Source organism: Poecilia reticulata, chromosome 5 (genome assembly GCF_904066995.2).
Source record: "Poecilia reticulata chromosome 5, P_reticulata-male-v2, whole genome shotgun sequence".
Taxonomy (NCBI): domain Eukaryota; kingdom Metazoa; phylum Chordata; class Actinopteri; order Cyprinodontiformes; family Poeciliidae; genus Poecilia; species Poecilia reticulata.
In genome coordinates this window covers 19,275,202-19,295,644 of record NC_088834.1, presented here as the reverse complement: position 1 = coordinate 19,295,644, position 20,443 = coordinate 19,275,202, and the positions used below count along the sequence as shown (strand labels likewise).

General features: G+C 39.4%; 1 protein-coding gene across 6 annotated transcripts in view; it reads left to right on the top strand.

Annotated features, from left to right (window-relative positions):
* Positions 1-20,443, top strand: part of LOC103465353 (inositol 1,4,5-trisphosphate-gated calcium channel ITPR1-like) — an 87,103-nt gene that overhangs the window by 31,488 nt on the left and 35,172 nt on the right. For 2 of the 6 annotated variants that reach the window (XM_017304779.2, XM_017304776.2), the window contains 23 exons: positions 117-258; positions 721-874; positions 960-1,150; positions 1,235-1,367; positions 1,449-1,503; positions 1,582-1,747; positions 2,339-2,512; positions 2,595-2,666; positions 2,777-2,914; positions 2,999-3,124; positions 3,219-3,419; positions 3,967-4,218; positions 4,303-4,428; positions 4,508-4,636; positions 5,315-5,341; positions 6,286-6,406; positions 6,499-6,692; positions 6,772-6,920; positions 7,007-7,118; positions 8,266-8,301; positions 16,271-16,318; positions 18,699-18,831; positions 20,104-20,291. In XM_017304779.2, coding sequence (XP_017160268.1) covers positions 117-258; positions 721-874; positions 960-1,150; positions 1,235-1,367; positions 1,449-1,503; positions 1,582-1,747; positions 2,339-2,512; positions 2,595-2,666; positions 2,777-2,914; positions 2,999-3,124; positions 3,219-3,419; positions 3,967-4,218; positions 4,303-4,428; positions 4,508-4,636; positions 5,315-5,341; positions 6,286-6,406; positions 6,499-6,692; positions 6,772-6,920; positions 7,007-7,118; positions 8,266-8,301; positions 16,271-16,318; positions 18,699-18,831; positions 20,104-20,291 — 3,067 coding nt within the window. The remainder of the gene's footprint in view (positions 1-116; positions 259-720; positions 875-959; positions 1,151-1,234; positions 1,368-1,448; positions 1,504-1,581; positions 1,748-2,338; positions 2,513-2,594; positions 2,667-2,776; positions 2,915-2,998; positions 3,125-3,218; positions 3,420-3,966; positions 4,219-4,302; positions 4,429-4,507; positions 4,637-5,314; positions 5,342-6,285; positions 6,407-6,498; positions 6,693-6,771; positions 6,921-7,006; positions 7,119-8,265; positions 8,302-16,270; positions 16,319-18,698; positions 18,832-20,103; positions 20,292-20,443) is intronic. The other 4 variants (XM_017304780.2, XM_017304777.2, XM_017304784.2 and 1 more) reach the window with 2 other exon arrangements.

Genomic DNA, 20,443 nt, shown 5'->3' with positions numbered 1-20,443 from the left:
TGAGAAATGGACCGCAAACAAAATCCTTTGTTACTTCAGTTGTCCTTTGTCTTCAGTGTGGAATCTGTTTGTATTTAGTTGTCTTTTTAAAGCTGTGTTTATTCTTTAACTTGAAGCTACGACAATGATGGAACGACCAAAGATAATATTAAGGAGCGATTCTGGCAGACTATGGAGTTTGTTGAAAACTACCTTAGGGACGTGGTGTGTCAGAACTTCCCGTTTGCAGACAAGGAAAAGAACAAGCTCACCTCTGAGGTCAGTACTTCCCATATGGCTCCTTGTAAAAGGATTCACTTTGTTTGAACTTTTTTCACATTTTGTCCCTTTAAACTACATACTTCTGTATATTTTATGTGTTTGGCCGACACCTGGCAGTCCCTAACTGTGAAGTGCAAAGAAAATTATGCTTGTCTGTTGTTTTACTTGTTTTTTATGATGCTGTTTGCTGTAATAATTTTTAACAAACATGTGAGGCCTTTTCAAAACATCTGGATTTGCATTGTGACTTGAGAAAGCAATGGGAGGCACGAAAGTGAACATTTTCATGTCAAACTTTTCAGAATTGTAAATGTAAAAAAAAAAAATCTCAAATAATCTGCTGCTTATTTTTTCTACTTCACAATTATGTAATACGGTGTGTTAAAATGTTACATAAATTTATGATAAAATACTTTGAACTTTTAGTTTTCAAACTTGCACCTGTTGTCCTTATTTCAGGTGGTGAATCTGGCCAGAAATCTCATCTATTTTGGCTTCTACAACTTCAGCGACCTGCTCAGACTAACCAAGATCCTACTGGCTATTCTGGATTGTGTCCATGTGAGCACCGTTCTCCCGTTCACCAAGCTGGAAAAAGGAGATGGAGGCAGAGGTAGAGCAGCCCGGAGCGCCGAGTTGAGGACGTGAATCCGGTGGCCGTGAGGTTGATTTGTGTTTGCGTGTTTATGTGCTTTCAGGCAGTAATGTGATGAGGTCCATTCATGGCGTAGGAGAACTGATGTCCCAAGTAGTACTGAGAGGAGGCGGGTTCCTTCCTATAAATACAAACAGCGGCTCGAATGGCGACACGGTGAAGACGCAGATTGAGCCTGAGAAACAGGACATATTGGTCATGGACACTAAGCTCAAGATTATAGAGATCCTGCAGGTGAAATACACATCGCTTAGGAAATGAAATCTGAGTGTTTCACGGCCAGTATTTCTGGATTGTATTTCATCCTTTTTCCTGCAGTTTATCCTGAATGTCCGCCTGGACTACAGGATCTCCTGTCTTCTGTCGATCTTTAAAAGGGAGTTTGACGAGAGTACTTCCCAGAACGAGTTGTCTATAAGTGGATCAGTAGACGGGCCAAATAATATCCCAGGTTAGGTTTATCCTGAGATGCATTATACACCAAAGTTGGGTCCACTAGAAACTGATTTTGAATGTCTTCCTAAAAATCCAGGAGCTTTGGATTTTGAAAACATAGAGGAGCAGGCGGAGGCGATCTTTGGTGGAAGGTAAAGTTGGACTATGCTGAGAACATACAGTTAAATAAGATGTATTTCTCTGAAAGCAGGGTTTTTCTGTGTGTACAGTGAGGAGAATACACCTCTCGACTTGGACGATCATGGCGGTCGAACCTTCTTAAGGGTCTTGCTCCACTTAACCATGCATGAGTATCCTCCACTGGTGTCCAGAGCCCTGCACCTGCTCTTCAGACATTTCAGCCAGAGGCAGGAGGTCCTACAGGCATTCAAACAGGTGACCCTGCTGCTGGACATGTCTTATCACCATACATAGAGACATATCGCAAAAGAGCAAAACCAAAGGTGATCCCACAGATTATTGACTTAGGGAGGGAAAACAAACCCACACCACATTTGTTCAATTTCTTTTTGTAAAAAAAAAAAAAAAAAAAGATAACAGCCATGTATTATTCCCACTGCACTTCACTGCACTACTTTGTGTTAGTCAATAAAATCCCCGTAAAAGAGATTCAGATTCCTATTTGCAACATGGAAAAACTCTGAAAAACACTGTAAGTTTAACACTTATTTTTAGGACTTTTAAAGTGAGCAAATCAGCTACTGTCACATTTTGAAAACATTAAGATATATAAAATAAAGATAAAGCTGAAAAAATAGGCACCAACAACCCTCCCGACCCCACTAAGGGACAAGGATGTAAAAAAATGGATGGATGGGTGGAAAATAAAGATAATTTACTTCCTGGAAAAATAAAGCCTTTATACCTCCAGTAAACACACATTTCTTCTACAGTAATTACTTGTTGGATCATTTCCCTCTATTGGATTCTGCAATGATCTCTATATCCCCATAACTTTGATAACAGGTGCAGTTACTGGTCACCAGCCAAGATGTGGACAATTACAAGCAGATAAAGGAAGATCTGGACAAGCTGCGGTCTATAGTTGAGAAATCTGAGCTGTGGGTGTACAAGAGGCAGGGACCAGATGAGGGCTTGGATGGAGGAGAGGGAATGCCAGCTGAACCAGAACCTCAAAAGGTGCGCTTTGTTTTACATCATGCAAACTGAGGGTAAACACTGTAAGGTCATGTTCCTTAACACCCGATGCTGGTTTCTGCAGGGCTCAGCGGCCACAGACAAACCAAGGAAGGCAGAAAGCTCCAGCAGCAAAAACTACAGGGTGATAAAAGAGGTGATAAAAGTTATTGCCAAAATGAAAGAATTTGCGACATAAATAAGATATTTTTTTCCAGATGTTTAATATTGCTTGTGTTTTCCTCCTACGTCATGCTTCCCCCACAGGTCCTGCTTCGTCTCAGCAGATTGTGCATCCAAGAAGGTCTGTCGGGTAGAAAGAGCCGAAAACAGCAGCAGAGGCTGCTAAGAAACATGGGGGCTCACGCTGTGGTTCTGGAGCTGCTGCAGATACCTTATGAAAAGGTAGAAACCGTTTCAAATTACATATTTATTGATTGTGTGTGTGTGCATAAAAGTGATCATAACTTGGTTATTTTAATCTTTCAGGGGGAAGATGTACGCATGCAGGACAACATGAAACTAGCCCATCAGTTTCTGCAGAACTTCTGTGCAGGAAACCAGCAGAACCAGGCCCTGCTCCATAAACACATCAATCTTTTCCTCAATCCAGGGGTCAGCTGTCCTTCCTCACCTGGCCTCCAACCCACAGCGGTGATATAAACCTTAGATTACGACTCACTGCTCCTTTGTGCTTCCTGTCATCCAGATCTTAGAAGCCATCACTATGCAGCACATCTTCATGAACAACTTCCAGCTGTGCAGCGAGATCAACGATCGCGTGGTCCAGCACTTCGTCCACTGCATCGAAACGCACGGCCGCAACGTGCAGTACCTCAAATTCTTACAGACGATCGTCAAGGCGGAGAACAAGTTCATCAAAAAGTGTCAGGATATCGTCATGGCAGAGGTTGTGCCTGTTTTCTAAATAAAATACTCGCTCTCTGAATTTGTCCACATTTTGTCATGTGACAAACACAACCTGGGTTTATGTAATTATGTTGATGTTTTTGTAAGAGACCAACATCATGCAGATCAGGTCCGGGTGATTTTAAATATGAGGATGTTCATTTGTTGCAATGACCCTGTTAAGTCAAATTTAAATACACAAACAATCCAAAACTGATGTTCTCAATTCAGTCTGATTGAGTTTGCACAATTTTGTGAAGCAGAATGGGCAATATTTATTTCTAGCAAAAATTTTTCTAAGTGGGCAAGGGTTGTGGAGACATGCCCTAAACGGCTATTGTTTCTGTGAAGTATTGACCCCAGGGTGAAATGCAAACCCCATTTTGAAAACTACAAATTATTTTAACACTTAAGTGATTCACTAATCCTTGTTGGCCTGTCACATTACGTGACATGAGAAATTGTGGAAATAAACAGGCAGGGATACATTTGCAAAGTTCTGTATGTCACTGTTTTTCTTTTGGTATTATGCTATGTTTCTCAAACAGCTGGTGAATGCAGGAGAAGATGTTCTGGTCTTCTACAACGATCGGGCCTCCTTCCAGACTTTGGTCGGCATGATGCGGTCGGAGCGAGATCGGATGGATGAGAACAGCCCGCTCAGGTACCACATACACCTGGTGGAGCTGTTGGCCGTCTGCACTGAGGGCAAGAACGTCTACACTGAGATAAAGTGCAACTCCCTGTTACCGCTGGACGACATAGTGCGGGTCGTAACCCATGACGACTGCATCCCTGAGGTGACGGGAGTAGCAAGTTGCATTTGGGGCGTATTTGGAAACATGTTTTCTCACTAATTTTGTTTCCTTGCTGTAATCCTTCAGATCAAGATTGCATACATCAACTTTCTGAACCACTGCTATGTGGACACCGAGGTGGAAATGAAGGAGATCTATACCTCCAACCACATGTGGAAGCTCTTTGATAACTTTCTGGTTGACATTTGCAGAGTAAGGAGCAATACGCCTTCTTTACGTAGAAAATAAGAATTAAATTATGTGTCACTTAAACATTGAAATGGGTGTTCAGGTGTGCAACAATACGAGCGACCGTAAGCATGCAGACAACGTTCTGGAGCGCTACGTGACTGAGACGGTTATGAGCATCGTAACTACTTTCTTCAGTTCTCCTTTCTCTGACCAGAGTACAAGCCTGCAGGTAATCAAGTTGCACTGGCTACTCCAACACCACACCTGTTCAGAAAATGTCACACTGCAGAGAAAATATTTAAATAAATAAGTATTTAAGATGATTAAAGTACCATATACTTGGTTTTAAATTTCATTTTTTTAGGAAGCCATTTAGAGTCGTAGACTCGGGTTACCATACATGGATCAGAGGAAGGCTAATCAAATTTGTATTTTAGTTGAAACTTTAAACTGTCACTAAAACATTGATTATTGATTAAAAAAATTTAAAAAAACTTATGCTTGCGATACTCTGCTTTGCAAATATATGTTCATTTAGTTCTCCAAATGCAGTGTGTTCCAAACTCAATAAGAAATCTGGTTAAATAATCTTGATGTTGCTATTGAAGAAAGTCAGGCCAGAGCACCTTTTTGACTGCCTGCCTGACTGTCTGACTTACACTTGAGACCCACAGTGAATGGTGGCAAGTTGCACCTGGTTCCAAGGTCTTTCGCAGATGAAATAGTTTGAAAACTTTTCTGCTTTAATTGATGATGTTTTTTTTTTTACTTCCATATTCTATTTTAATAAATTGGCCCTCCAGTCTGTGGGATGCCTTGTGTGTCCACAGAACCTTATTTATTTATTTTTTTCCCCCTTAGTTTATTTTTTGTTTGCTTCTTCATGAATTGTTTACCTTTGCTACAGGATACACGTCTGAAGAAAAGTTTGCAGGTATAGTAAATTTCTTTAGCAGGGAAATAACGAAAAGTGCAAAACTTTTTTGTGGGATGCAAAACAAAAAATATTTTCCTTGTCATTAATTGGTTTTGTGAAGTACAGTACAGCTTTACTGTCACTGGGTGAAATATGAATAAGTGTCTGCTGTGGGATTCGTGTGTGTCCAGGAAAATAAATTTACTTCAAACTGTGTCAGCATGCCGACCTAACCATAACTTCTCTCACTCTTGCTTATTGACTTTTGAAAAGGGGTGTTGGATATTAAAACACTGTTGGTGCAATGAAGCAGTGGTTCCCAAACTTGGAGAGGATCTCAAGAAATCATTTGAAAATAAACTCTGATTTCTTTTGAGAGGAAATAATAGCATCACCGATCAGAGATTTTGTAGATAATTTCCAATCACCGATTTTGCAAAGCTCTGGCCACCTGCTACAGATTTCTTTAATAAGCACAATAAAGCTCTGTTTTAGGGTTAGATTGATGTTTGAACTGTCTTCTGCATAAATCTTTCCCTTCCTCACAAAAAAATCTACAAATACTAGTCATATTCACTAAATTAGAATGTGTTTCAAGGAGGCTTTTTTTTTCTTTATCAGATTAAAGGTATATTTTGAAAATAACATTTAGGCAGGTAATAAACACACTTTTCAAATCTGCTTTTCTGTTTTTTAAAAAAATGTTTTTATTGTCTTCATATAATTATTTTTTTTAATAAAATCACTGATTCTGGTTTAAAGCCAATGTATTGGTGTATCATTTGGCTGTTTTTGTTGTAATTACTTCAGAAGTTGAAATGTTTGGGAACCACTGTACACGAGGAAACGTGGGAGACTTTTATGTTGATGGGGATCTATTTCTTTTGCTCCAGACAAGCTCATTAAAAAGGACATGAAGACACTGAGCTGTTTTTTTGTATTCTCTGGTGTTTTCCTTTCAGACCAGACAGCCTGTCTTTGTGCAGCTGTTGCAGGCGGTCTTCAGAGTCTACCATTGCTACTGGTTGGGCTCAGGCCAGAAGGGCTCTGTTGAAACCTGCATCAAGGTGCTCTCTGACGTTGGTGAGATTTTCTCTCTTTTTCGAGGCTTACCTTAAATTATTTGAATGCACAACTGGTAGCAGACATAAAATGCATTTCTCTGTACCGACCAGCCAAAAGCAGAGCCATAGCCATCCCAGTGGACCTGGACAACCAGGTCAACAACCTGTTTGTGAGATCCAACAACATCGTGCAGAGGACCGCCATTAGCTGGAGGCTCTCTGTTCGCAACTCGCACCTGTCGGCTCGCAGAGAATCGGTGGTGACTGTGTCGAGGGACTACAGGAATATTATTGAGAGGCTGCAGGTAACATCTGGGGATGTTTGAATTTAACTCACACCAGTTAAGGACAGACATTAAGGACATGCGCTTGTCTCTTTTGTAGGACATTGTATCGGCTCTTGAGGACCGCCTGCGTCCACTCGTCCAGGCTGAGCTGTCCGTCCTGGTGGATGTGCTGCATCGGCCTGAGCTGCTCTTCCCTGAGAACACCGACTCACGCAAAAAGTGTGAGAGCGGAGGGTTTATATGCAAGTAAGCAGTGCAGTCAGCTTTGTGATTTATAACATGATTTGTGAAGTGCTGCTGAGACCTTATATCTGATGTGTGTGTGTGTGCAGGCTGATCAAACATACCAAACAACTGTTGGAAGAAAATGAAGAGAAACTGTGCATCAAAGTTCTGCAAACGCTTCGAGAAATGATGACAAAGGACCGAGGTTATGGAGAGAAGGTAACATACTCTTCTCTGAAGTAAAATGGTTTGCAATCATAAACCTTATTACTCACCATCTACTTTAGATTATTTATACACTGATGGTCCTCTCCAAATTATGACCATTCACCTTGCATTTATTCGGTTCCCTATTTTCCATCACAACAACTGTCTCTGACAAAGCACTGGATACACAAATGTCTCTGCAGCTTTACTGTGGCATGACTCTCATGGGTGCAAATAATAAGTCAAGGTTGTCCGACTCCAGTCCTCAAGAGCCTATATCCTGCATATTTCATTGCTTGTGCTTCAACACAATTACTGTCGATGTTTGATTATCATGACAGAAACTTGGCTAAACTGGTTTGACAAACTTCGTATCAGAAGTCGGTAACATGATCAGTTCTTTGCAATGCAAATTATTTGCTGGCATAAAGCTAACAAAACACATCACATCAGTTTGATTATTATGTGTTCATATTACACTAAATGGCCCCTTAAGTTGTCTGCTTTCTCCGCTCATCATGTCAGGAGAAGGAAGTGACACGATGCTGAATGAGATAAAAGAAGGTTCCTTTGCTTTGACAGGCAGTGGTCATAATGTTATGCCTAATCAGTCTATAGATACAGCTTTAAGTGTTGTGTATTTTTCAAGGTCTTCCTGTTTGAGGCTTTAATATTGGAAGACAATGTCAGTTTTTATTGTTGACATAATTCTTTAGTTTTTCACACTTTATCGTGATAATAAATGATGATTTGATTTTCTTCCAACTTAAGTTTATTTCTTGGGCCCAAGGTTTCTCTGCAGACTCACATGAAAGAGACATGAAAGAGACCATTTCTTCCACAGGGCTTTGCACGGAAGCGGCAATATGAGGCAGCAAACTGTGGCGTGACACCTTCATACAATTGAATTATGGAATGGATTAAGAAACACAAACATATTTCATCACATTTCTCTTAAGCAGTTAATAATATGAAAAGAAGTGACTTCTTTTAGTTAATGTCCACTTAGAAAACCCTCCAAACCTCTGTGAGCTTCTGGATCTTTTCAGCAACCCTTAGCTCACCTAACAAGCACGCCATGCTGTATTATTGCCCTCAGTGCAAACTTCCTCTTTCCTGCATTGTTATATAACTCTTTAAACCTTCTGTTCTCTTTCAGCTCAGGGCCTTTGATGATGAGATGGAAATGCCTAAGGTTGTCATTCTTTTTCTTTAAGTCCTGCCCCTGTTCCCCCTGAGCCTCTGTCTGTTGTGTCTGTGCAACATCTTCAGCTGTTCTGTAGCTGCACTGTTGTTAGTGGTGGTTCTCTGGGCACAGATGGTAGCAAATATGGGGCAGAGCAGCTCTGGTATTGACACCTGCTGCAGCCTTTACCAAAAAAAAGAAAAAAAGAACTGTGTGCTGGAGGTGTTAGGTGTGTGTTGTGGCTGATGTGTGTGTTGCTCAGTAAAGCTGGGTTATTACAAACACTGAGGTGGAGCTCTGTTTAGCTGGGCCAGGTGGCAGAGGTGCATATGTGTCTGTTCACTGTTTTCACACTGACGGCTGATGTGTCTGAAATTGTTTATCATATTATGGAAATGCAATTTGTGATACTTGGTGCTTAGGTTTCAAAGGTAAGTCAATTTAAAACATAATCAAGAGAGTTTTAAACCAGTTTTAACATATTTTCTGTTAAAATACTTCCGCCCTGCGACACTTCTCCTTTTTCTCTTCTCCAGAACAGACGGAGCTTTTTATTCACGTTGTTCTCTGACACTCTCCCTTCTGGGTCAAATACAAAAGCACTTTGCACACTGGCATTTTATTCATAGAAAACTTTTTCGTTTTTCTTCAGTTTTCTTCCACTTTGCATCTATGCACAATTTTGCGCTCACAAAAAAATCCTACTTAAGTGTGGAAAAATCCAAGGGTTGTGAATACTTTTGCCTGGTTTTGCATTTTTTACAATTTGCATTTGCACGTCATCACATAACCTGACGCCTGTTCCTGCAGAAACTACAGGAGAGAAAGTAAAACCACAGAAACCATATCCCATTTTTATCCTCTAAAAAGGCGGTTTTACCAACATCCCATCTGTGTGTGTGTGTGTGTGTGTGGGGGGGGGTGTGTGTGTGTGTGTGTGTGTGTGTGTGTGTGCGTGTGTGTGTGTGGCGTTTCCTCTTTATCCACTTACGGTGCCAGCAGGGGGCACTGTGACTGTGCACATATGTATGCCTGAAAGTAATGAATGTGAGGGACTGTTGCAGTCATTGAGGCTGTGTCCTAGTTTCCCTTTCCTGCAAGCTGCACGATTCCTGGGTGTCTGCCAACTCTGGGCTGAGGTTACATAAGAACCAGGCTTTTTTTTTTTTTTTTTTTTTCCTGGAACTCAGCCCCGCCGCTGATGTGCGACCTTCAACAGTAATTGCCAATAAAAGTGTGGAGGAGCTGTTTACCCACTTGTTGTATGTGTGCAAGTGTGTGCACACCTGTGTATATAAAGGCAGGGTTAGGGGTGGGATAGAGAAGTGTTTGCAGGAGTCTTTCCTGTCAAGCGTTGCATTCATTGTCCTTAGAAGAAAACTCAATGTGATGTAAGACAACACTTTACCTCTCAATGAGCTAAACCCCCCTTATTCTGTTTTGCCCTTTTGCCCCCAATACATCTCTCTAACACAGTTTTCGAACTACCTGAAATACTACTTCGCTTCCATTCACACCCTTCTTCATGCCGTTTCAACAACACCTACTTTGTCTAAACCTAATTAAGTTGGCTGTGAATGTTTCTGTGGGTGTGATATGAAAATGCATACTTAGCTTTTGTCTCCCCTGCTGATCTTTTAGGTGTGGGGTGTGTGAGGTGTTTGCATGCTTTTCTTTTGTCTTGGACTGCAAAATCTTTTGTTCAGCTCAAATTTGTTAATCCACCTTTTTTTATCAACTCTGACTGGCTTCTCTGAGGTAAACATCCCTAAGGCATGGTGCCTTAGGGATGTCCATGTGTTTTCATATGGCTTTCCTTTCAATAACTCTTTTTCATTATCCTCTCTGTAAAAAATAGATTTGAAGAGTGCATGACTCAAAGTTAAACCTGAGCTGTCTATCTCTACAGATGCTTCAGAGTACTCCTACGTATTTGATTAATTCTGAGTCACCAGGCCTTCCGGTTTAAGTAAACAGCAGTCGGGTAGCGTTTCCCTCTTTGGGTGACTGATCGAACAGTGTCCGCCGAGAGGTTCAGACATTGGGACGTTGTTTTAAACCGTAACTGCTTCTACAACTTTATCCTTGCCTAAATGCTCTCTAACCTCTAATGCCATCACGAAGCAGTTCAATTGGAGTTCAATTGGTTGTAATGGATTTTATTTTTGGGTGTCAGACTAATATAGAGTTGAATACAAAGGCATACCAGACTTCTGTCATTTTTGGCACTTCACAATTACGCATTACTTTGTGTTGTGTGATCATATAAAATAAAATAAAAACCAGATTAAACATTATAGTTGTAACATCCCATCTGTCTTTGTAACATGACAATGTGGGAAACAAGGGGGTGTAAATACTTTTGGGAGGCACTGTAATTAGGCCCTGCCTGGCAACAAATGATTCAGTCATTATTTTCTACCTCGTACTGTAGATGTATTTTTGACCTTGTTTTCGTGTGTCCCACACCGCTGCTAAATGTCAGTGAGGCGATTAGCAGTTAGACTTGCTGCTCTCTGAGTTACGCAAGAACCAGAAGGACTCAGGACTCGTTCTTCCTCTCAAGATGCCCTCCTCACATGGCTTTGTTGCTCCCAAAGTAATTGTGCAGGCCTTTTATGTTAACAGCAACTATTTCTGATCCATTTCATGCCTCACGTTGTTCATTGTTGGCTTTATTTTTATTTTTTTTATATTCATCCAGCCAGTAAATTTACCCTCATGCACGCTCGCAGCTGGGCCGCAGCCTCTCTGGTCAGGACAAAAAAATTTTTACAACTCTGGTTCGACAAAGTAGGTCAGCTGAAATGAAAACGAGAGACCGCGGTCTTTTAATTTAGCCGCTGTTTTTATACGCATAAAACAAGCAAAAAGAGTGGTAAACCCCAGTTCTTTGCGTCATTGATCCCCGCTTTAAAGATGACTCAGTCTCACGCTGCGGAGATGCAGAGATATGTTTATTTTTGCACTTTCAGAAGAAACAAAGTGGAAGGCGCTCTTCGTGTTAATGTGTGCGTGCGCTCGTTTGTTTCCTCTAGAGTGGAACTGAAAGGTGTGAGACTGCTCAGGGGTTTGCCGTGGGGAGATTCCAGTTCAGTAAAATTCACTAGCTGCAGCGGATGTGGGAGCTGTGAGAGGTTGCCCTGTGGTGTTTGTGGTCAAGCCCGGGTTGATTAGCTGCATATATCGGCTGTGATCCACATGTTGCTCTGCAGTTTGATGTGGTCACACAGAGATAATGTCCATAGATTGGTAAGAAATTATAGTGTATCAGCTCCTTATCTTTGCTGCTGAACTATGGCACTCTGTGTCCTCAGTGTTAAAGATCTGGTTACGTTGAACTTGTTCCTTTAGGACTTAATAATAAACTTCTGGATTCTAAAAGAGCTGGTGCTCACTGATTAGTTTTTAAGCTTTCTTTTGTGCAAACTTTGTGTTGTTTGAGCAATAACAGCTGAAAGCTGATCTGTGTGCTTCAGTTATTTGTGTGTAAGTTTGACTTTCTTCATCAGTGCAACGTCTCATTTTGCCGTCATTCACTGGAACATGTGCAGAGTCTTAAATTGATTAATTTAATGCAAGTCTGTATTTTTTTAGATAAGCTTTAGTCAAATTCTGTGTTAGTTTATACACAGAAAATTGTAGTAGGTTGTGAACTATAGTTGAAACCAGATACTTAGAAATTCACAGAATTACCAAAAGTTTTTATTTGCTAAATGCTATAATAACAGGAGTTTTTGTTACTTTCTGTAAATTCAGGGGTTTATTAAAAGATTACTGCAACTTTAAACAATTTGGTAAAGCTCTAGCAGAGACCAGATGATAATGACGATGGGCTAAAAGACCTCTCAGCCATTTCTCAAAAAGCAACATAAAAAGCCTTATTTCAGCTCACAGATGAACTAAAGGAAAAAAATATTATTCTTTTGGTCAGATTAAGCTAAAATTACTGCATTTTGCCACAATGACCATTGTTACGTTTGCAGGAAAGAGGGGAAAGCTTGCAGGACTGAGAACAACATCCCAACTGCAAAGTATAAGTGAGATAGCATCATGTTTTGTGGGTGCTTTGCTACAGGAGGGAGTTTTGCACTGCATAAAATGGCATCCTAACGAAAGATGAAAGGAGATATTGAAGCAACATCTAAAGAAATCAGCCAGGAAGTTAAGGAATGGTCACAGATGGGTCTTCCAAACGGACAATGACTGTAACCATGCAAACAAATTTGTTACAAAAGTGTGTTTAGGAGTGACTCAGTTACTCCAGTAGGAATTGGCCAATATTCTAGCAAACTATTGTTGGAAACTCATGGAAGAAAACCCAAAATGTTTGACCCAAGTCTTACAGTTTAAAGGCAACTTTTACAGATATTACTGCAATTTATGAACACTTACAGATTTAAAGAAAGTTAAACGATATCGCCATAGTTATTCTGGCATCTGACAAATAAAACATTTTTGGAAATCCTGACTGACCTAAAATACAGAAAGCTTTGTTTGATTTTATTGTCAGACTGCATGATACACTGATGGTCAGCCGAGGTAAATTCCAGCAAAATTAATATAATAGTGTAGAATTCAAATTGCCATCATTTGCATTTTATATCTTCAAAAGCCCTAATGTGAGCATGTTCCGTGTTTCCCTCAATGCCTTTTACACCTGCTTCACTATCATTTTCTCGCTCTGTCTCTGTCTGCGTTAGCGCCCCCACCCACACAGACGAGCCAACAAAATCCATCTTGTAACTACTACCTATTTTTAAAAAGCGTCACATCACATTGCAGCAACACTGAAAACAGTTATGGTTGCATAAACTCTAAAAAAAAAACAAAAAAAAAACAGGATGTTTTTGAGGTTTAAGTTTTATTATTTTGAACTTTAGTGGAAGTGAATAAATGTTAGTTGGCTGTGTAGACAAATGTTTTTGCAAGCACAATTGTCTGTCTTCTGTCTGGGGTTGGATTACTGTGCTGTCTGAGTTCCCTTCTGGTTATAATTTCGTCTAATTCACCAGCATAATGACAAGTTCCATTTTTGAGGTTCTTTCTTGAATAATTGTAGTACCACAAAACAATGCTTTATTTAAAAACAAAAGCTTAATTATATCTTCTTCTTTTTCTCTGGGCTTCTCAGAGCAAAACAGTTCAGCCAAATGTCTTAACAACACTTGCAGCGTAGAAACATACACGACTAGAGGAGTTGCAGCATCATACTCAGATTATCATTTCAAATGTTTATAAACTAATTAATTCGAAGAGTTTCTAACTTTGTGGTTGTATGCTTACGACTGCTTTTGCAGTTCACCGTTGTACTACACGCAAACTGCAATGTTAAAAGGATTGTGACGGCAGTCCTGACACTATGCTTTAAGATTCTGAGACCTTTTAGAGGATAATATTTATTAATGTAACCAAATGTCAAGCTAGGACATGTCCAATGAGAGAGTAACTAGGATTACTTTAGATTTTGGAACAATTTAGCAGCTGTGTGATGTTTGCTGGGTTTGACTCTCTTATCGCATCTTAACATATTGACTGCAGTTGTGTTTTGTATACTTGCACTTTCATTTTGCTTGCATTTCTGTTCTTAGTGTAGTGAAATTATCAGTGCAAAGACTCTTTGGTGTAAACACTAAAACCTACAAAACATTGCGGCCCTGACACCATCTAGTCAGAGCATGGACACTGGGCTTCTGTGACTCTTCTGCTGTGACTCTTCTGCATTTTTTTGTCTTTCATCAGTGATAATCCCGTGTTTTGGTGACAGATGGCCCCTGTAAGCAGCTCTGTGTCATTGGTTTCGTGGCCTGGTTTCTTTTGGCGTGATTATGTAACTCTAACCCAATCACCCATTGCCTCTACCCTCACCTCTCTAGCCTCCCCTAATGCGGCATTTTACATAACAATGCATAAGAAGCAGCATCTTTTACAAGTGACATGTGGGTGTACAATAAATATACAGGTATATGGATATGCTAAAATGATATTTAATCTAAGTTACCGGTCTTCAGGTGAGCAAGCGAGGAAAATTAAAATGAGAAAACTCTAAATTCTCTTAATTTGATGCTTCTGAAATGTGATGTTTGTGCACATTCCCTGAAACGTGGCTCATACCAAAACTTCTTAACTTTCTGATTACTCATGTATGACCTTACCTAACAGTTGCTGTGTGATTTCAGTTTCTGCTCAGTTGATGCTGTGTTCTTGAATTGTAAAAGATGAATTTGACATTTTGGTAAAATGCCTGCCTTTAGTAATGAGTGGTAAAAACACTGAAGACAGAAAAGACAAGAAAACAATGCTAACTTTGACAAAGTAGCAGTTTCACCCAGAATATAATCTGTAAATTAAAATGATTACTCTGCATGTCTTCAAAATATAATTGAGCTGCTGGATTATGTGATAATCTGTTTTGTTGTCATTAATTATAAATTCTGTAGCCTTAAAAGTAGTTTATAGGTCTCTTGGACTAGCTAAATTGTGTAGCTTCAGTATGTCTGTACAAGCAACCTCAAAGTTAAAAACAATAATGTTTTTTTTATTATTTGTGATGAACAATGAAATGATGAAGTTATATATTTTTTAAACTTTTAAGATGTGAATTTTTCACCAAGCCTTAATTAAGCATTTAGTCTTAATGCTATAATTATGCAAATTAGATAATATGAATTAGATCGAATTTGGTGAACTTAATGAGCTAAAATAAGCTAAAAGTAAACTAATGTAAATCAAGATAAATTACCTCAAGCAAAATAAGATACTTAAAAAATAAATGAGATGCTCCTAAAAGGGAGGATTAATCATATAAATCTAAAGAAATAGCACTTTAAAAGATAAGATAAAGTGTAAAAAAATAAGCAAATGTGGCAAATATAGACTAAGGTAACTAACTAATATAAGACAAAGTTAATTAAGTAAAAAACAAAATACTCTCCAAAAATGCATTTGTACAATAGCAAATTTTGTCATTGAATTATCTTTTAATGATATCTACATATTCTTGTTTTCCATTGATTGGTACTTTAACTTAGGAGCTTTGTGATGAAAATTACTAACTAATCATCCATACTATTTCTTTCATGAGTTCAAAATGAATTATTATATGTAGCTGATAAGTGGGATATCGGGTGTGTAATAAAAAAAATAGATATATCTAAAAATCTGACAGGAAGATTAATGTTTGCTAATGACAAGAGTTAAATTCTTTAATAAAAGAAAAACAAAACTTAGGTTCTTTGAATGTGAAACCAGTGAGGAAGACAAAATGGCTGTAAACTGCTTTTCCCTTTAGGGAACATACTTTACACGACAGCACAAATATTTCTGAAAGCCAAGATCTAAGGACTTGTTTTTCCTGGTTAACCTTCTGTGTGGAGTCTGTACGTTCTTTGAATGCTTTCATTATTGTTCTCCTCGAAGAATCTACAAGCATGCATGTGAGGTCAAATGGTGGAAGTGATGAGTTTGTCCAAACGTGCATGATTTTGTCTCAACTGTCTCTGTTAGTATTTGTTTTGGAATTGGGACTAACTTTTTCCCATTGATGGTTCACCCTGTCCTATTTTCATCTTCACATATTATTCTACATTCCATCTTCATATTTTGTTTTCAGCATGTCAACCTGTGATCCTACATTTGTATATTTAATTCTGTGCGTACTGCCATGTTAGGCCGAAACTGAGGCTTGATTTCAACAAGCTAAAGATGTGGTTAACCATTTCCTTATTAAATAGTTTAATTGGGCATCTTGCATCCAATAAATACCTCGCCTTTCATAGTTTCGAATGTTTGCCGTTTCCTGGTTTCTGATCTAGCTGTAAAAGCATGGCAATGCGTACTCAGCAGATCTTTGCATGGCCACTTGTGACAGCCGGTAGGCGCACTGTGTAGTAATTAATCTGAGAAATGTTGTGTCTGTGCCGCATGAATATTAACTCTGTATTTGTGTTACAATGCTTGAACCACTCAATGCATACAGAAGCTGGATCAGAACGTGCCTCCGAAACTGTTGGCAGACCAGAGAAGGGTAGGTACTTACACCAGCATGGCAGCTTAACTAACATCTTTAATAGAGACGAATAGAGACTAGTGGTTACCCTTCTTCACATGAAGGTTTAAAAGTATTACATTTATCTTAGTAGTATCACTTTAATTACATGCATGTGAAACAGTAAATTAGCTGTGAAATCTATATTATCAATTTACTACACTCTTAGACAGGAACATTGCAAATAAAATTCCATGATTTTGATGTCAAGATTATTTACTGACTAAAAAAATTGTCTTTATCGTTTTACATTGTTTTGTTCCCATTTTTGAAAGTGAAGCACGTTGACAAATCGGTGACTCTTTCACTCCAGTTTTATGACACAATTGTTTGGCCTTTAAAACGTTCAGAAATGACACCGTATCGAAGTACCAACATCCTGTTTTCGGTTGGTGATAATCCCTGAGTCATGTGCGTTTGGTTCATCAATTTGAGATTTTGGATCTCAAAAGTTTACACATCTGTGTTTATGTGCCAGGTTTCTGTGCTGTAAAAAAACAAGTGAGTGACAAATCATTTCCAAACTTAATCTTTAATGAAAAAAACCCCAAATCTGTTAGGTTAATAATAAAAAGGTGTTGTAATGTCCGTGTTTTTGAAAACATCTAAACTAATACTCTGTAAAAAGCACCTTGTCAATATGCAGAGTTTGTCACACATATTGTTTTGAGAATTGTTTACACTTTTGCACTCATAGACAAACAGTAAAACATTGCATCACTCCCTCAACCAGTGAAGCCAACACAAGAGTCTGTGACTGCTTGTGCTGTCAGGGCTGTAACAGAGGGGTTCTGACCTCAGCCCCCCTCCTGGAAGGCAATGATGTAAGGATGTCATGTGGATTGTGCTGCCAGCTGGCGTACAATTCGGTAGAAAAAACAAGAATCAGACATAATTTCCAAAGAGAAGGAGGTGCATAGTTGAAATTTGAAGCACTTCAAATCAATCACTACCTTGAATTCGTCCATAAATATTGTTAGTGGTATGGAGAGTCGTTCAACATGAACTGCGTCAATGATGAGTCACCGACGCTTCCTGTCATCCCACACTACTGGCTTTATTTCTGAAGACTCACAGCTGTACAGCATCTCCACTTGTGAGCGATAAAATACTGGAGTGCGCTAAGAAACACTTGCTGTTACCTGGTTTATGAAGAAAATGAAATACACTTATGCAAATGTCAGGAAAATTCTACTGACAAAGGGCTGCTTTATGTCTTGTTTGTTAATTTTCATTGAAATTAACAACAGGTGTCATCTCAAGACTTCAATATGTTATTAGTAAAACTTCCTGCACGATTATGCAATCAGGCTATTTTGTATTCTTAACAAAATGCATCTTAATTAGTGAAGACACACAAGACAAATTTTGAATTAAAGATGGGAATAGTCTGTAAATGATTCATCATAATCTCTCCATTTACATCATATAATCCTGGCCTTTTTTTAGGGGTGTGTACACTTTTGAGATTAACTTTTAAGTCCGTGTTGGAAAGTCACGCCTGAGGACTTTAGAGTAGAGAAAAATCATTTAAAACCTTATCAGGAAATAAACGTTATGCACATACACGCTTTCTGAATATCCTACTGCCAATAAAAAAATGAGTTCTTCACACCACCTACAAAAAGTAATCGTGACCCCCAGAGCATGACGCCGGCAGCAGAGTTTATATAATTTCGCTGCCGTCTTTCAAGGACCACCCACAGCTCACGATAATTTGCACATAATCGCACACAAACACATGCATCACAGACTCTTTCATTTCCTTCACTTTATCCCATGGGAGGTCTTTCAGGTAACGACGGGCTGCGGTTGCTACGGCAACGGCAGAGTCGTGCCGCTGACTGCTCGACAGCGGATGAGTCACGGTGTGGGAGGGCTGCCCTCGGGTCTGCCTGAGTGAAAACCAGGACCTCCCATTGTCATTGCATGGGGTCACTGTAGCAATGACAAACAACAGTTGCATGGGAGACACATGATGTAAACTTCATGATGAACTATGACAGGGGGAAAGTTTTAAATATTTACAATCACTCATGGAGGAACCTCTGCTACAGGGTTTGGTTATGATTGTTAGAAGGTGAAAAGGCTCTTTGGTGCTTTAATTAAAGAGAGCTGGACTTGTTGATTCTTGTGGTGTCGCATTGGCGAAACCCAAAATCATGTCCAGTGGCACTTGTGTGCAAACACCAAGGATTACCTTGACCTGTCTGTCTCGGAAGCTACCAACATGTTGGCAGTCTGAGATATTCTCCAAGGTTTTTTTTCTGAATATATTACTCGTGTTATATAATCTCCCTTCTCTCCCCAGTCGCTGACGTCACACCATTACATCCTGCCCTTTCTTTTCCACTTTTAGGGCGAGGCGCTCAGACAGATTCTGGTGAGCCGTTACTATGGAAACTTTCATCGGAGCAGTGGGCGGAGGGACAGTCTGACGTCATTTGGCAATGGCCCGCTCAGTCCGGTAGGACCGGGAAGGAGTCAATCAGGTGACCGTTTTGCTCATTTCCAGCCTTGAACATAACATTTAATGTAAAATCTTTTTGCTGTGCCTTTTATTTTATTTTATTTTTTTTCCCAGCTTGCAAAAAAAAGGTTGTGAGAACACTGGTTGCAACATCTTTAACTGACCCGATACTGATGTGAAGCAATAAGCCTTTGGAAAAAACATAAAGGGCATCTTGCTGCCCGGAATGATGATATCAGATGGCAGAGCCTCTGTGAACCTTTTGCTTTTTTTTTTTCTCCTTACAAGAGATGAAACACAAGAATGTGGCTGTATCTGTCTGGCCCCGAGGTGGTTATCAGCCCTGTGGTTGTGCTGCGAGCTGCCCTTTGAGCACACAGAGCACAACATTATTATCAATACGCGATAAAGAGGTCAATGTGTTACTATCTGGAGTCAAAATACTGAAGCAATGCGCAATGGCTATTGGAGTCATTGGTTGATTTTTAACATTTGTAATTATATAAGGTGTTTTTTATCAACCTACAGTTGCTCTGAGCCTATGATTTTTATGAATTTAAAATTAAATTATTTGTCTGGCATAAAATTCATTCACATTATCTAACTTGCTGTAATGAGCAGCATTTGACTAAGTTTATAAACACAATCATACTGGATCCTAGTTTCCCATCTTGCCCATGCACACCATCCAGACCACAGAAAGCATGCCCTCTCCCATCCATGATTAACTTTTTTTTGTTGCTAAGAGACAGGCTGGTGCTTCTTGTGGAAACAGTCTGTGCACCTGTTGCAGAAACAAGAGCCAGGAAAGGAATTCAATATGCAGCCTGAGGTTGGGGCCCCACGCTGAGGGAGAAATGTGCAGGAAAAGCTGGGTGCAGTGACTTACACAGCTGTAAAACTGAGCTGTTTGGGACTAGATACTAAACTGTAAAATTTTTATTTATTTAAAATGAAATACTTTTTTTTTCTTTTTAAAAATCTGCATTTATGAATTAGATTCAAAACATTGGTATCAATGGTCCTCTAGGTATTCTAAAAGATTTCATGTCCTTCTACTGTGCAAACGCAGTATGTTCAAACACATAGGTTGATATTAGGAATAAGTTCATTTTCTTGATGCATAATCTCTCAGTGCTTAGTCCAACAGTGTTGGAGCATACACTGAAAAAAGTGAATGGAGCCCCAACTTAAAAAAAATAATTAATCGGTCACAAGTGACACAAGTGAATAAAGTTTGTCAAATGTAATTTATTTACGTTTGTTTAACTGCTGCTCTGTCTTGCTCTTGCAGCTTTAGGGGGTCCAGGCGGCCTCAGTCGGGGGGAAATGACTCTGTCAGAGGTTCAGTGTCATCTGGACAAAGAAGGAGCTTCTGATCTCGTTATTGATCTAATCATGAACACTACCAGTGACAGAGTCTTCCAAGAAAGCATCCTCTTGGCCATTGCATTGCTGGAAGGCGGAAACACAACTATCCAGGTCAGTCACACAAGTCTTTTACTCCATCATTTGAGTTTACATGTTTTTGTGGATGGTGTTTACTATTAAATAGTGCCTGAGTATTTAACATCAGTCAGTAGTGAAGAGTTTTGACATTTTTTTATTTGCCTAAAATGGAAAGAATGCACTAC